At 36.2% G+C, this 17,697-nt stretch overlaps 2 protein-coding genes and 1 long non-coding RNA gene across 4 annotated transcripts in view; 2 read left to right on the top strand and 1 right to left on the bottom strand.

The window, feature by feature from the left end:
- LOC309493196 (3'-5' exoribonuclease HELZ2) overlaps positions 1-4,220 on the top strand; it is a 35,959-nt gene extending 31,739 nt beyond the window's left edge. For both annotated transcript variants that reach the window (XM_082162319.1, XM_082162318.1), the window contains exons 11-13: positions 2,319-2,472; positions 2,837-3,007; positions 4,029-4,220. In XM_082162319.1, coding sequence (XP_082018445.1) covers positions 2,319-2,472; positions 2,837-3,007; positions 4,029-4,171 — 468 coding nt within the window. In that variant the 3' untranslated portion in view covers positions 4,172-4,220. The remainder of the gene's footprint in view (positions 1-2,318; positions 2,473-2,836; positions 3,008-4,028) is intronic.
- A 1,208-nt stretch (positions 4,221-5,428) lies between these two features.
- ponzr6 (plac8 onzin related protein 6) lies at positions 5,429-17,440 on the bottom strand. Its single transcript, XM_082162461.1, has 5 exons — positions 17,349-17,440; positions 10,287-10,415; positions 9,945-10,105; positions 6,318-7,372; positions 5,429-6,027 (listed from the first exon to the last, which is right to left on the bottom strand). The coding sequence occupies exons 2-4, from the start codon at positions 10,396-10,398 to the stop codon at positions 7,151-7,153; spliced, it is 495 nt and encodes a 164-aa protein (XP_082018587.1). The 5' UTR covers positions 10,399-10,415; positions 17,349-17,440; the 3' UTR covers positions 5,429-6,027; positions 6,318-7,150.
- LOC309493349 lies at positions 10,422-11,722 on the top strand. The gene is made up of 2 exons (XR_014203853.1): positions 10,422-10,563; positions 10,634-11,722. It is a non-coding gene; the product is annotated as an uncharacterized lncRNA (long non-coding RNA).
- Positions 17,441-17,697: the final 257 nt, after the last annotated feature.

Here is a 17,697-nt window from a genome sequence, read left to right as displayed (position 1 = left end):
GTCATTAAAGGGGTGGTTCAGGATTTTCGACATCGGACCTCATTTTCAAGTGAGCCTGGTTGTTATTCATCAGTGGAGACAGTTTTCAAAAAAATTCATCCAGTCCTTACTTTTGGATAGTTCGCCGGTGCTAGGCTAGCGCAAGTCAACGGTGCACGTTAGCCTTCCATTAAAAACAGTTTACCCACTCCACAGTACACCAAAAGCAAATAAATTATAACGCCAGACTGTCGATGTAATGTCTGTTGAGAGAATAATGTTAGAAATCAAACTACCCTTTCATCACATTGCATTAGTTATAATTTGTTCCCTGTATTTATAAGCAGTCTACAGCAGCGGCGGAGTTATATTTGGTTACCTAGGAAACCGAGAGAGCCGGTCCACATAACAATCACGCAAGTGTATTTACCTGCCGATGATGATGAGACTTTTGCCTGAGATGCAAAAGCACTTTGATTTCTAACATTATTCTCTCAACAGACATTTACATCGATAGTCTGGCGTTATAAGTTATTTGCTTTTGGTGTACTGTGGAGTGGGTAAAACTGTTTTTAATGGCAGGCTAATGTGCACCGTTGACTTGCGCTAGCCTAGCACCGGCGAACTATCCAAAAGTAAGGACTGGATGAATTTTTGTGAAAACTGTCTCCACTGATGAATAACAACCAGGCTCACTTGAAAATGATGTCCGATGTCGAAAATCCTGAACCACCCCTTTAAGTGGTCTAAGTAAGCAATAGTCGTGCCTAACAATGCCCTTCAGCCTGGACTTATTCATGATATAGCACTAGCCTTGAGTACCTTATTGCTTTTATAAAATGGTTACCGCACAATACAAATATTAAAGCCCCCCAAAAATATGCATCAATGCAACTTTCATGAAGTAAAATCACTAAAAGCCTTCCTTCCCCTTGAACAAATAGTCCCTGAGCGTGAACAAAAACAGAAGTTACATTATTTCGCCTTTAGATGGCGGCAAAAGACTTTATGAGTGAGTCAGTCAGTAAAGAGGACTTTTAAATTGAAAGGCTTGAAACTTGTTGTGAACACGGAGAAGCAAGACGCGACTGACTAGCGTGTGTACGGGCACGGGAAAACCCACTTATTCAAGAATGTTACTATTCTTAAGTTGTATCATTTCGTTGTGTCTGATATTCTGCTGTATGCTGCCCCGCCTACATAATTATCCTTTACTGTACTCTTACTATCATCTTCCTACAGTTGTTTTGTTTGTTATCATTGTCCATTGCCATTATTGTTGCTTGTTCTTTGTAAAGCATCCTTGAGCCCTGGAAAGGCGCTTTATAAATAAAACGTATTATTATTATTGTTCAATTATTGCATTCGGACCAAATACAATGTCCTATACCTGCCTGTCAGCATATGAAGAGTTTAGATGCAAAAGCCTCTAAATGCCATCTGAAATTTTCTTATAGAATGATCATTTTTATCAAGCTTGTATATTTAAGTTCAGTAATTTCACTTAAATGACAATTAATAGGTAATCTTCATTGCCATTTAAGTGAAATTATTGAATTTAAATATACAAGCTTGATAAAAATGATCATTCTATAAGAAAATTTCAGATGGCATTTAGAGGCTTTTGCATCTGAACTCTTCATATGCATTTCCATTTTCACATTTTCACGCTATGAAGAATTAGACAGGCGTCAGTCACTGAGTGCAGCAACCGAAACAGCAGCCGCCTTTTACAGTTCCTCCTGAACCTAAACAATAAGCTTATGCCACGTTCACGCCATAACTACTGTAATCTGTAATTGTAAACCTGTGACGTTACACTCGGAGCAGTTCGTGACTTGAATGTATGCGTTTCTTTCAATGGCAACACTATGAACACCGAAATGAATCTGCAACAGTCATGTGACTGAAGTAAGAGCTCTGTAAGTTGTTTACGTTCAGTATTACTGTAATGTTATGCGTATTCACTTTGCCGACTCTGCTTTGCTCTGGCTGTGTGTGTTCATGTGTTTTGAAGGAGGCGTGGCTTTGGAGACGTGGGTGGGATCTCGTGCTTTTAAAGCTAACTCGCTATTGCTAGCCTCTACAAAAATTGCCTATATCCTACCTTTAAGTATTGTGAGCATTCCTTGTAAGTGCAAACTCAGTGTGTGAAAATATGAAATTAGAAAAACATTATTATATTATTATTCTGAGCGGAATCACTTCAACACACCTCATACCATAAGCAGGAACTTCTTAGGAGAGCTTGAAGGCCACATCAGTTCTGTAACGATAAATCACAGAATTCTCATACACTGCCAATATTCTCTTGCATGTGATTTATTTGTTTTCTCCAGGTTAATGTGGCACATCTGTTGATTGAATCAGACGTACCACCTCAGAATATTGCAATTCTGACCCCTTACAACGCACAGATGTCAGAGATCAAAAAGACAATGAAGAAGAGAGATATTAAAAATGTCACCGTTTGCACAATTATGAAAAGCCAAGGTGTGTTATTCTGATTGCATCAATCTAGAGTTTTAAATTCAATTCTGCTTGAATTTATGCTCAGTCTCTTCATTGATTTGAATCTTATCTTAAAACATTTTTCATCGATAGCTTTGATTTTATTATCTTATCATGCATGTTTATTTTTGTTTTAATTGTTTTCCTTTTCTCTGTGTAAGCGCCTTTTGTAAAGCTCGCTTTAAAGGCACTATATAAAATAAAGTTATTATTATTATTATTCAGGGGGATAATGTGGAACATGTGGGTTCAAGACTCGTTATTTTTCCCCTTTGTTTCTGTGATTAACGAGTGGCATTAAAAGACCTAAAAGTGTAACCCTTTAAGTGTACATTGCTGTGTGCAGGAAGCGAGTGGCCGTATGTGATCGTCTCCACTGTTCGTTCCTGCTCCGTATCTGACATAGAAAGCTACACACCAAGTAATGCCTGGCTAGGAAAAAGACTCGGATTCATCACTGATCCAAATCAGGTCAATGTTGCCATAACTCGTGCACAGGACGGACTGTGCATTCTGGGTAAGCAGTGATGACAAATTTTGTTTAAAAAAATTGTTGGTTACTCTTGATTTTAAGTGTAATTATACACTACCAGTCAAAAGTTTGGGGTCAGTAAGATTTTTTATGTTTTTAAAAGAAGTTTCTTCTGCTCACCAAGGCTGCATTTATTTTATTAAAAATACAAAACAAAAACTGTAATTTTGTGAAATATTATTACAATTTAAAACAGCTGTTTTCTATGTGAATATATAGTGAAGTGTAATTTATTCCTGTGATCAAAGCTGTATTTTCAGCATCATTACTCCAGTCTTCAGTGTCACATGATCCTTCAGAAATCATTCTAATATGATGATTTGATGCTCAAGAAACATTTATTATTATTATCAATGTTGAAAACAGTAATTTATCTGTAATAGAAAGCTTTTGTAACACTAAACACTACCGTTCTAAAGTTTGGGGTCAGTAAGAAGTTTTATAAAAAAAATATTGGTGAAAGAAATAAAAGAAATCAATACTTTTATTCATCAAGGATGAATTAAATTGATCAAAAGTTACAGTAAAGACATTTATAATGTTACAAAAGATTATATTTCAAATAAATGCTTTTCTTTTGAACTTTCTATTCATCAAAGAATCCTGAAAAAGAAAATTGTTCACAACTTTTTCAACATTGATAATAAAACCATAATGATAAATGTTTCTTGAGCATCAAATCATCATATTAGAATGATTTCTGAAGGATCATGTGACACTGAAGACTGGAGTAATGATGCTGAAAATACAGCTTTGATCACTGGAATAAATTACAGTTTAAAATATATTAAAATAGAAAACAGTTAGGCTATTTTAAATTGTCATAATATTTAACATTACTGTTTTTTTGTTGTTGTATTTTTAACCAAATAAATGCAGCCTTGGTGAGCAGAAGAGACTTGTTTTAAAAACAGTAAAAATCTTACAGATCCAAAACTTTTGATTAGTAGTGTATATTGTAAGAACTAATAATAATAGTAATATTCCCATTTTTGTTATCTCTTAGGTAATAGTGACCTGTTGAGATGCTGTCAACTTTGGGACAGACTCCTGAATCACTATTACAGGAAGAGCTGTGTGGTGAATCCAGCCAGTGACATTCAGGTCAAAGTGCCGGCGAAAGGAAGACGGAAACAGAAAAAGCTCTGAGTGTCACGGCAGTGGCGAAGGTCAAAAGAGGACACAAATTGCAATGGCATTTTAAAGAAGACCCTTGGCCGAAGTAAAAAAACAAAAGTGAATATACAGTACGGGCCAAAAGTTTGGAAACATTACTATTTTTAATGTTTTTGAAAGAAGTTTCTTCTGCTCATCAAGCCTGCATTTATTTGATCAAAAATACAGAAAAAAATGTAATATTGTGATATATTATTACAATTTAAAATAATTGGTTTTCAATTTATTATACTGTAAATTATCATTTATTTCTGTGATGCAAAGCTGAATTTTCAGGATCATTACTCCAGTCTTCAGTGTCACATGTGACATCCAGTCTATCACATGATCCTTTAGAAATCATTCTAATATGATGATTCATTATCAAAGTTGGAAACAGTTCTGCTGCTTAATATTTTTTCATAACCTGTGATACTTCTTTAGGATACTTTGATGAATAAAAAGTAAAAAAAAAAAAAAAAAAGAAGCAAATGTTTTTCAAAAATAGAAATCTTTTGTTCTTTTTTTGAAATAAATCAATACTTTTATTCAGCAAGGATGTGTTAAATTGATCAAAAGTGATAGTAAAGAAGATTTATATTATTAGAAAATATTTTTTTATTTTGAATAAATGCAGTTCTTTTTAACCTTTTATTCATCAAATATATTAGGCAGCAGAACTGTGTCCAACACTCATAATAAATCAGAATATTAGAATGATTTCTAAAGGATCATGTGATAGACTGGATGTCACATGTGACACTGAAGACTGGAGTAATGATGCTGAAAATCCAGCTTAGAAATAAATGATAATTTAAAGTATATTAAATTGAAAACCAATTATTTTAAATTGTAATAATATATCACAATATTAAAAAAGAATTCTGTATTTTTGATCAAATAAATGCAGGCTTGATGAGCACAAGAAACCTCTTTCAAAAACATTAAAAATAGTAATGTGTCCAAACTTTTGGCCTGTACTGTATATATATTTATTTTTTACATCATTTTACATTAAAAAACATATATATATTTATAATAAAATATGTTAACTTAAAACTGCTAGAAAATCAAAGTCATAAATCTAAACAAGTTGTGTTCCAAACTTGCCAACAGAATGAAAGCCTAAAACAAAGATTGCATAATTTTATAGTTAAATAGCCCGGGTATTAAAAATTGGGGCACATATTTGTCCTTAAGGTCTTGAGTGGAACTATTGTGTGTATCTAGTGCAAAATAGATTAATTAAAGGAAAAGGGGTGAAATAAAAATACACGTTTGTCTCAAAATGTATGCAGTTGGCAAAAAAACTATAACCTAAACTGAAAAAGATGAACATTTCCATACGCACAAGGGTTAAAGAATGATTCCTGAGTATTGGGACATTAAAACATAGAACGAAGAGAAATAAGCCTTGTGTTGACCTCGTACATATCACCCACCGACCTTTACATTCTTACAACTTAAATTAAAATGTAGGAAATTGCATCAGCTGACCATAAATACGTAAAATAATAAAATAATAATTATGGATTAGGAGGGATCTGTGGAATATAATGTGAAATCCATAAGGTTAAATTTGAATATAATTAGATCATTTAAATCTCAACCTCAAAATCCTCGTCAGGTCAATAATTTAGCATAACTACAGAAAAATAGTGCATTTCATATTATTTAATAAAATTTGTATATATATAAAAAATAAATAATGTTAAGTAGAACAGCCATTTTTGATTTCATATTTTAATTTTAAATTATGTGAGCCATCAGTTTCCCTAGTGGACAATATGAAATATTTCCTTAAAGGGACAGTTCACCCAAAAATGAAATTTCTTTTATGATTCACTCGCCTTTACGACACCATTAGGTCACCTGGTGGAGTTTTAGGACACCATTAGGTCACCTGGTGGAGTTTTAGGACACCATTAGGTCACTTGATGGAGTTTTTCGGTTCCTTGCCACTCCTGCCTTTGGCTTGCTCAGTTGGGGATATTTTGGGGATATTTAATTTTATTTTATCAATCAATAAATTCCTCTTGAAACAAACTTTGTTGTATTATTTTAATTTAATACTGTGAAGCTGCTTTGATACAATCTGTATTGTGAAAAGCGCTATACAAATAAACTTGACTTGACTTGCCTTTATGTTGTTCCAAAACTTCTATGTATGACTTAATAAACTTTCATGTAAAATTTAATTTTTTCCTGAATTTTTCCTTTCTTTCTTTGCCAACAGGCTTACCGTACGAGTACACAGTGATAATAGCTAGATAAAGGCCATTGAAAAGGATCATATTTCTGTTTGTAGAGTTTCCCTAGACATCAGTGGGAGTGTCAGTATTCTTTAACACTGTGTGTGTGTGTGTGTGTGTCACAGGGGTTTGCTGGATGCTGCAGTTACATGCTTTGTGTTGGCTACAAATCACTTGTGTTTCTGTATATCAGTCGTCCCTTCCAGATTCCCTGGCGACTAACTTCAGCGTCTCATTAAACATGAGTTCTGTTGTGATGACTCTCTTTGGACACGCTACAACCGTCCAATCACAGACGGGAAGAAAAAACCATAGCGATTGTTGTGATTGAGTTTGTCATCTGATACACACGTCTGTTTAGCATGTTATATTAAGAATGATATTTATGAAAAGAAATTCACATACAAGAATCAAACAGTTTTGGTCAGTTTAATATATATATATATATATATATATATATATATATATATATATATATATATATATATATATATATATATATATATAAATCTACATTTGGCAATTTGTCTATAGAGAAAATAAAAAAATAAAACCGTTATCATAAAATATTTTGTTCAGAAAAAAATATTGGCATCGTTAAACGAGTAGGCTATAGGTATGAATATGGAAATAACATCTCAACAGATTTCCTGATAACTACGTAACTTCAACAGAACAGCAGGTCTTGCTCTCCGGGGAGCTTGAGGTTAGAGGTTAGAGGTCACTGGTATCCAGGAGGCTGGTAGCCCATATTGCTGGCTTGAGTCGGCTGGTTGAAGGCTTGCGGCTGCTGGTTGAAGGCTTGCGGCTGCTGGTGAACTGTGTGTACGGTGGGGTTGATGACCACTAGATTGTGTCGACGAGCCTTCAGCTCTCTGGCCATCTGACACCACACACACACCGTGCAGCAGGTCACCGCACAGCAGTCGTCCTGAATCGAACCCTTCAGGAGAGAAAACACAATAAATGTAATGTGACGTGAAACTGAGGCCTTGTTTACTCCTGGTATTAAGATGCGTTTTGGTCGATCGGATCACAAGTAGACGAGAGAGACACGTTCCCGTTTACTGGTGTTTTAATCCAACTCTTTTGTCCACTTTCAACCAATTCTGTCCTGATTTCTTCGAGGGGAGGGTCTATGGGCGGGAAATGTTGTGTTTTTTCAGATCTTTCGATCTAATGGACAAAATAAGCTTGTGTAATTTAAATATGAACGCGACGGGAGACGACGGAAAAACACACGGAGAGCATCAGCTTTAGTTTCTGCTCTGACAGTCACAAGACCAGCCGAACGCTGTGAGTGTGTGTTAGAAATCAGGAATGGTGAGAGAACATTGTGCTTGGTATGTTTTTGATCTTCAAACCAAACTTGGGTCTTCAGTCGAGAAAGTTTAAATCCCGTCTGTCTAGAGCTCTTCCCATAATGTTACGCATGAGGTCAGTAGACGGAGAGTAGACGGTCTTCTGTGGCTGTTTGAACACATTGGATCACATGAGCGTTTACACTACGAAAGCAATCCGGTCGAATGTGTTTTCAACTCCCTCTGGAAGTTAAAGGGATGGAGTAAAATCAACCGAGGGTCCTTTGCACCATGACCTCGAGCCAAACACCTTATTAAATTTAAACATTATTAAAGTTAGAGCTTATTTAGAGATATCAGCCGAATGGCTTAGTGCAGGCGCTAATGGATCCAAGGCTGGATCTCGTAAATTACCCCACTAATAATGCCCAGAATGGTACCAGACTTCTACAGAAGTACAAATAGGTTCTGTACTCATAAAACAAGTTTATTTAAATAACACTTGCCTGACGGCTCATGCTACCGCTAACCCGGACGTCGACGTCACTTCAGTGATTTGGGAAAAGCATGTAAAAGTCCTGGCAGACAGCCAGTTTATCCAATTATTATTTTTTTAAGTGTTAACAACTTAGTGTTAACCAATAAGTGTTAACACTACATCCTTATGCATCGCTTTCTGCCAGGACTTTTACGTGCTTTTACCAAACCACTGAAGTGACGTCGACGTCCGGGCTAGCGGTAGCCTTAGCCATCGGGCAAGTGTTATTTAAATAAACTCCTGATGTACTTACAAACTTTCCAATGCCTCGTTTTATGAGTACAGAACCTATTTGTACTACTGTAGAAGTTTGGTACCATTCTGGGCATTATTAGTGGGGTAATTTACGAGATACAGCCTTGGATCCATTAGCGCCTGCACTAAGCCATCCGGCTGATATCTCTAAATAAGCTCTAACTTTAATAATGTTCAACCAAGGGAAAAGGTTGATTTTACTCCGAACCATCCCTTTAAATTCAGTCAAAGCTCAAATGTACATTTTAAAGGGATACTCCACTTTTTTTGGAAATGTGCTCATTTTACAACTCCCCCAGAGTTAAACAGTTGAGTCTTACCATTTTCGAATCCATTCAGCCGATCTCCGGGTCTGGCGGTACCACTTTTAGCATAGCTTAGCATAGATCATTGAATCGGACAGGACCATTAGCATCTCTCTCAAAAAAATGACCAAAGAGTTTCGATATTTTTCCTATTTAAAACTTGACTCTTCACATCGTGTACTAAGACCGACGGAAAATGTAAAGTTGTGATTTTCTAGGCTGATATGGCTAGGAACTATACTCTCATTCCTGCGTAATAATCAAGAAACTTTGCTGCCGTACCATGAGTCCAGTAGGCGTAATGATATGACGCAGTGCCTGAAAATAGGTCTAATAGGTTAGACAAACTTAGTCCCGGTCACGTTGGAAGTTACCGAGCTGGGGACTATTTTCAGGCGCTGCGTCATATCATTACGCCTGCTGGACTCATGGTACGGCAGCAAAGTTTCTTGATTATTACGCAGGAATGAGAGTATAGTTCCTAGCCATATCAGCCTAGAAAATCGCAACTTTACATTTTCCGTCGGTCTTAGTACACGATGTAACTACAGAAGAGTCAAGTTTTAAATAGGAAAAATATCGAAACTCTTTGGTCATTTTTTTGAGAGAGATGCTAATGGTCCTGTCCGATTCAATGATCTATGCTAAGCTATGCTAAAAGTGGTACCGCCAGACCCGGAGATCGGCTGAATGGATTCGAAAACGGTAAACTCAACTGTTTAACTCTGGGGGAGCTGTAAAATGAGCCTATTTCCAAAAAAAGTGGAGTGTCCCTTTAAAGCTACAGTGTTTTTTTTTTCAAAGCAAGTTTCTAACACGTTGTTATATAAGCACTACAACGTTTTTCCGATTCGTAAACATAAACTCAGTTCATTTTGGTAATTTTTTACATTTAATAGTAGTAGTTTTATTCATCATAGAATCTTTAAAAAATATGTATCACGGTTTCTATTAAGCAGCACAACTGTTTTCAACATTGATAACAATCAGAAATGTTTCTTGAGCAGCAAATCATCATATTAGAATGATTTCTGAAGGATCATGTGATCGGCCGGGAGTAATGATGCTGAAAATGTATTTTAAACAGTGATAATTGTATTACAACATAGTAATTACCCTAATCTGGTATCTCTCTCTCATACTGCTCCTCATGGCGAATGTAATAGGATGCAAAATGCCTCCGAAGCAAATCTCCAGCAGGGGGAGACAGAGACACTCTCCAAAATCCTCGCTGGTCTTACACATGAGGCAGTAGCTGCAGAATAAACCACAGCAACCTGCCACAGGAACACAGATGTCAACGCACATCGAATTAGTTATGCTTTCAGTTCATCCGAAATCTCACATCCTCAAACTCCAGACAGCAACATGACACAAATTGATGTTTATTTTACACATTCCTCAGGTGTGCTTAACAGTAGCCTATCCTATTCCTCTCTCTCTCCACCAAACACTTACAGATGCCCATGTCGTCGCAGCAGTCACACACTCCTGTGCTCCACATGTTTTGCTTGAAGTTATCAGGGGCCAGAATCATGGCTGACTGGACACTTACAGTTGATTGTGCCATGATTATCACTCAGTGATCTGGGAAAACACATGGAAAAATCCACAGACAAGTGAGAATGCTTGTCAATAGATGTATTTATTTATAGAGGCATGTTTTTAAGCACATGTAGATTTATATTTTTCATTTGAATACTACTAATAGTAATGATTAGTAGTATTTGTAGGTGTAGGAGCAGAACGAAATCATTACGGTACGGACAGTGGTGCTGTAACGTTATGTGAATAAAAGGCTGAAGAGACTTGCTAGTTAAATTGACTTGTAAATACACAATTCAGCACGGTCTCTCGTACCCTTATTGCTTTTATAAAACAGTTACCACATAACACAAATATTTAAACAGAAAATATATATATTATAATGCTCTCTTTTTAAAGTAAAATAAGTAAATCCCATCTTTCCGCCCAAAAAATAGTCCCTCCCTAACAGTCACAGTAAAGTGATTAAACGGCAAGAGTGTTGTCTCTTCTGCTCACCAAGGCTGCATTTATTTGATTAAAAATACAAACAAAAACAGTAATATTCTGAAATATTATTCCAATTTAAAACAGCTGTTTTCTATTTTAATATATTTTAAACTGTAATTTATTCCTGTGATCAAAGCTGTATTTTTTAATAGAAAATTCTATTTTCTCAAAAAATACACATTTCTATATTTTTGTACAGTTGTGTAATTTTTTTTTTCACAATTCTTTGATGAATAGAAATTTCAAAAGAACAGCATTTATTTAAAATAGAATATTTTCTTACATTATAAATGTCTTTACTGTCACTTTTGATCAGTTTAACTCATCCTTGATGAATAAAAGTATTGATTTATTTTATTTCTTTCCCCCAAAAATAAAAATAAAATTCTTACTGACCCCAAACTTTTGAACGGTAGTGTTTAATGTTACAAAAGCTTTAGATTTCAGATAAATGCTGTTCTTTTGAACTTTTTATTCATCAAAGCATCATGAAATAAAAATGTAAAAAGCTTTTTTCAACATTGATAATAATCATAAATGTTTCTTGAGCATCAAATCATCATATGAGAATGATTTCTGAAGGATCATGTGACACTGAAGACTGGAGTAATGATGCTGAAAATTCAGCTTTGATCACAGGAATAAATTACAGTTTAAAATATATTAAAATAGAAAACAGTCATTTTAAATTGTCATAATATTTCACAATATTACTGTGTTTTTTTGTTGTTTTTTTTGTTTTTTATCAAATAAAGGCAGCCTTGGTGAGCCGAAGAGACTACTTTTAAAAACATTTAAAAAATCTTACTGACCCCAAACTTTTGAACGGTAGTGTATATATATATATATATATATATATATATATATATATATATATATATATATATATATATATATATATATATATATATATATATTAACTCTGTATATTTTTCCTCACACATACGCTTATCTCTCTGCATGTTAAAACGTTCGTTTCCGTCTGGCAAATTAGTTTAAATCAGATCAGGGCTGAGTTTCCCGATAACGTTGTCTCTTAGCGTGCTACGAAGACTCTTAAGGTATAACTTAACTGAAGGTATACCATTTCTAGGTGTGTTCCCCGAACTATACCTTAGGAAGCTGCTTAAGATATACCTTACGTGTGACGTTACCCGGTGCTGTCCGTGGCGATGGTGCTGGATCTGCTGATATCGATGGCTCGAGAATCAATTATTCTCTCGTGCAGGGGCTGTTTATGTGAGAAAGCGGTGTTCTTTATAAAAAAAAGCACTTTAGAAATAGTTGAAATTGCATTTACTAGGACTCATGGGATATTATAAAAAATAATCCAAACTATAATAGCCTTGCCTACATATTTAAAAATTGTATCATATATTGCTGCCATAATAACCATTTAATTTTTTTACATGCTTTCTTCTCTTTCCCATTTTTGTTCGCTGAGGTGGAGCTGCGATGAAATATTGTTCTTGTAAATACTTTCAAGCATTTCAGTAATAAAAGTGTACGTCACGTACGGTGGATTCAATTACCACATGACCTGTTTGTCAAAAAACAGTAGGTACTAATTTGGCCAGGGATTTTTACGTGGGTTGGTTAAGAAAAAACTCTGACATTATGGATTCGGACGGCACTAAAATAACCGACCCTGTAAATGTTTAAAATACCGTACGAGCCCATGATAAACAATATTAGCGTCCGAATAGGACTTAACTAGCCTATGCTTTCACTGGCCTTTAAAAGCGCTCTTTAATTAAAATACATTTATAAAATTTTATTATATATAATAATATAATTAAAATTCTAACAACAATCAGTGTAATGACAAATTTATTCTTTGCATGAAAACACTTGAATTAGCCTAACTGAACACTGTCTGGGTGTATTAAAACTTCAGAATTATATTCATATAGACCTGCAACAGTGATAAGGTGAAGCTAAGAGTGGTCCAGACCAACCTTACGAAAGTGTGACTTACAGAAGGAATACTTAAAAAAGAAAGTTTCGGGAAACACGTATTAATGATAAGGTACAGCTTAAGGTGTAACTTAAGAACGACGTAGCGTTAAGAAGGTTTCGGGAAACGCAGCCCTGTTCACTGTACAGACTTCGAGAGTTCGTCTTAGAAGCGGCACTAACCATGCATCAACCGCATGAGAAGAGTTTTGATTGAAGTAAAGGCGCAGGAAGTTGAAAACCCCCGTTGTAAATGCAACGCACAAAAAAAAAAAAAAAAAAAAATCATTTACATTTATTCATTTTGTATTTTAGTAATGTATGCATAATAAAATTATCCTTTTTTTCTTTCAGAAAGCTTGTTTAATTTCAGTTTGATAATATTATTTCAATTTTTTAATGCAATTATTTTTTGAGATTTATTTGTTTATTTTTGTGTGTTTTTTTAAAAACGTTTAAATTCCTAGATTTGATCAATAAATAATAAATAAATAGTAATGTAAGCACATTCCTCACATTCTTTAACTTAAATTCAAAATAACTCACAATTTCATGCATAACCCTTTTAATTCAGCTCAATATATCTTACATTGGGTGTCTGACCGCTTGAGGAGAAAAAAAATTGCCTTATATCACTATTTGGAGCAAATGAGCTGTTTCGCCGGGTCCTATTAAAGCCAGTTTCTCTTCAGTATGCATTCAGATACACATGTAGACATTATAAAAAAAAATTTTTGGTAAAGTTTTTGCATTTTTAGGTTATTCTATGTGTACTGAAGCATTCCATTCATTCCTAAGGGGGTCAGATTGACCCGCGAGGGAAGGATTTGTTACTTTTTTTAATTTCAACCACAAAACTCTTCGAATACATAAAAAAAAGTGTGTATTCGTGGTTCAAGTGCGACAAAAGTCCTGCGGTCTTGCACCTGCACCCCTCTGATGAAAACTATAGCATACAAAAAATCAGATGAGCCCAGAATATGAACGCAACGTGTTTAATTATAGCCTACACGTGAAGCATTTTCCATAGAATACAGCCTGAATATAATTGCTTCCAGAAATTATTTTTGGGGGTGCTATCGGGGTGCTTTGGTCTTTCCTGGGATGCTGAAGCACCTGCTAGCCCCTCCCTAGCACCGCCCATGATTATGATTGCAAGCATTATCAATATATCTAAAAAATTTGATGTGCAGTCAAAAGTCCCAATGTGTAGGCCTATGCTGTTTATACGAGTGTTCTCCTATAAACAAATATCTCGTAGCACCCCAAATCTACAACATCTTCCCGAGCCCCGTTTTGCTGAATTAGGAACAAATACTACTCTATTTTTACTTTCTACAGCAGAAATTGTAAGAGTATGTGGTTCTGAATTCAGCATTTATTTGATGGGGAGAAGGGTGTGGCCTCAAAATGAAAGGTGAATGACTTAAAGTTAAATGACCTAAATGAATAAACAGTTACGTTTGCTAAAATGCATAATACATGGAACAGTTTTGACAGTTTGCAGAGGGCCTAAACTCGTCAATTGTCAATTGCCAGTTGGTCTGTAACATTTTTATGAATGCTAACAATGCAATGGTAAACTTCTGTCAAAAAATGCCCATCTCAGAGTAATAAACAGTAGGTTATGGCTCAAGTGAACTAAACAGTAGAGAAAGACAACATGTGTATCACTATCAGTGTATTGGATCCGTGCATCAGGTCTTAAAGAGACAGCAGCCTAATATTTCACCTGCTGTCTGTGATTTTAATACCCTGGTTGACACCGGACCCTTCTCAGTTGTAACTGAGAGTGGGTCTGGGTAAGGTTCATTCACAGCCAATTTCCAAAGGGGCGTCACCAACGGACGTCGCTCAAATGCCTCTGGGCGCATTGGATAGACCTAAAACCAATCAGAGCGATGAAGGAGATGACGTATGCAGAGCTGCTGGCGACCGCTTCGAATTAATTCTTCGTTGTCAGTGCCAATTTGTAGAGCTGAGAGTCCAAGCTTGGTCGCTTCCTTGACCTGATCCTCCATGAGGGCTACCAACCATAGACAGTAAAAGAAATGGACACAGCGACCCCATAGACTTCAACGGAGAAAAGTGAAGCAAATTAGAAGCGCTCACTTCCTGATGGCTGAGCGTACTGCGCAGACTCAAAATGAGCTTGACGACATAGATGTGACATGAGCAACCCGTCTGACAGTTGTAAGTCTTCTAGTAGCTGTGCCAAGAGAAATCTGAATCATTCCCTTCCGAATCTTGCAGAGACGGAGATTGTGAGTAGGAGCAGTCCATGAGCTATAGGAGCAGGAGCAACTTTATGATTCTCTATGGGCTTCTTCCTTGACTTTATTGGACTTTATGCCTCCACGTCCCCCCGATTGACTTCGAGCTTCTCCTCCTGTCTATACGGTAATTTCCAGAGAGTCGTGTGGTTATGGTTATGGTTATGGTTAATCGTTAGCCTATTTTTACAAAAACTGCTTCTACGGGGCCATAACGTAAGATACAAGGTAATGGAGCCTTTTATACATTGTCGTGTTTCTTTAGAAACAAACAATGGACAAATGGAGTCTTTAAACGCCTCAGATATAAAGTTATTCACTGTCAAAGTGACGCCAAAATGAATGGGAGTCAATGGAATGCTAACAGCAGGTGATGGCTTGTTAGCCAATGGTGGCCCTCGGGGATGGTACGCTTTCCGAGTGCTGGATTACCCCCCTGCTACCAACGGAGAAATAACCATTACCAGGGGGCTCTCGCTAAGACCCATTCGTTTAGCCACCAACGGGGCAAGCTGGTATATCAGACTTTTGCCGAATCCAGTCGGCAAGACCGCAAACAACATATTTTTTAGATATGAAGGCTTCGAGTTTTGTTCTTTGCTCGGTTTTTAACAAAAAGGAAACGTTCAAATCGCTTAAAACAGACGCGATAGCTGATTCGAACGAGTGATATTCCGGATGTTCCACGGCGGCAGCCATCTTTGTTATGTACAAAATCTGCTTCAACGTCACTGCGCTATCGTCATCGTGTGAAGCCGCCTCAACGTTTGTGATTGGTGCCTCGATTTGGAAAAATTGGAAATGGGCTTGAATGGGCTCCTGGCCCAAAACTCAAATTTGCCGGAAGTTCGTCAGGGTTTTCCCAGGCTATGATTTTAATGTTAAAGGAACCGTATGTAAGATTGTGGCCAAAACTGGTACTTCAATCACTTTCAAATTACTGTAGAGTGGTGTATCCAGTTATTTTACATTTGGTTATTCAATGTCTATATCTGAAATCTATCCGTTTTATAATCATTATTATTATACTTTATAATACGTTTTCCTGTTTCAATTTAACCTGAACATGTCACATAAAATGGGACACTTTTTAAACCTGTCCTGATGAATTACTAGTTTGTGTTATCATGGCCTAAACCCATACAACAGGGAATGATATTTCTACTATAAATATACTTGTTGCTAGCAGACATTAGGTTACATAGACTTTCTAACCCATCTAAAGTTGTTTTACATAATTTTACATTGTAGTTGGACTATGAGCTTAAAATCACTGCCCCACTTTATAAGACAAAACAAAACGAATGAATAGCAGAGCTAAACTGTGTTGAAAGAGCATATTAACATTAAAATCACACTGGATATTGTTTTAAAGGTTATAGCATCACAAAAAAACTCAAAGGCCGAGAGTAAAAACAGTTATCTGTGCATCTACCAAAACCTGTCCCATTTTTGCATAGCTCACACAATCTAAAAATTTGTAGGCTCCTGCGTCAGTTGTATAGCAGGTCTAGACAGGTTTGTGAACAGAGAGGATTTAAATTGCATCACATTAAATGGATACGACCATGATGTAGGCTATTATCCACTACAATCAGAGATCACGGTGAAACTCGAGCCGGATCGAAAGAGAAAAATCCCTTCTCCACCCGTAGGGACGGTCAGGTCACTTCCTCACCCCGGCACGGGGAACACAATGCAAATTCCCACACCCTTTATTCTGGTAAAGAGCATCAGAGCATAATACGAGGAAGGAAAAAGTTATGTAAAATCATGGAGCAGAATGGCTGCCAATGTCCACAGAACAACATGAAATGAAAGGACGTAAGTGAGGTCAGGGAAACTGGATTTTCATACATTTCCCATCTTATTTTACTTGTAAATACCCTCCAGGTTCTCCAGGATGCAAAACGTTCATCATAAAGCATTAGACACGGCTGTAAAAACAAGTGCTATAGAAACCTTAGAGGATGTGATTTATTTAATTTTTTTAAGTATTAAGGAGTGCTACTGTCATTTACAAAAGCCGCGGTGTCTGAACACACATAAACTAACACTAAATGAGAAACATTACACTTCTAGACAACTTTGTTGATGTGTAAAAGCTCATTTAAAAGCAAAAAAGACACACACAAAAAAACATTAAAAAAAATACTCTTACAAAAAGTCATGAGATACAGGAACAGTTCAGAAAAGCAATACCACATAAAACAAGCGATGCAAATATTTGCAGAAGTGTAGAAAACGGTGTACTTGCCCAAAGCCTGGTCTTCAGAGGGTGTGTGTGTGTGTGCGTATGTGAGAGACGTTTGTGTTGACGCTCTGCTGTTCACGGGGGGGGGGGAGGAAACCAAAAAGCCATTGTGACCACAGGTGAGTACGTCACACACACCCTTCCCTTCACCATCATCAGTGCAGCGCAATAGTAGAAAAACAGGTGCATTTCTGTTGAGATCAAGCAATTAAAAGACACTGACAATCATTAGACATTGTTATTCATCCTGAATACAAACCAGTTAACAATGACATTTAGAAAAGTTGATATTATGATGATGTAATAATGCTATATATATGTGCATTCATCTTCACAGTGTTTACATGCTTTA

This window comes from Leuciscus leuciscus, assembly GCF_965113295.1.
Source record: "Leuciscus leuciscus genome assembly, chromosome: 2".
In the NCBI taxonomy this organism is placed as follows: Eukaryota; Metazoa; Chordata; class Actinopteri; order Cypriniformes; family Leuciscidae; genus Leuciscus; species Leuciscus leuciscus.
The sequence above is the reverse complement of the archived record's forward strand: the minus strand, read 5'-3'. Positions and strand labels throughout refer to the sequence as shown.

Excerpts from the sequence above, each read along its gene's own strand:
- ponzr6 (XM_082162461.1), bottom strand. The coding sequence starts at position 10,398 with ATGGCACAATCAACTGTAAGTGTCCAGTCAGCCATGATTCTGGCCCCT. Across the intron at positions 10,106-10,286 it reads CTGCGACGACATGGGCATCT|GTTGCTGTGGTTTATTCTGC; the intron begins GTAAGTGTTTGG and ends TTCCTGTGGCAG. Across the intron at positions 7,373-9,944 it reads GAGAGAGATACCAGATTAGG|GGTTCGATTCAGGACGACTG; the intron begins GTAATTACTATG and ends TCTCTCCTGAAG.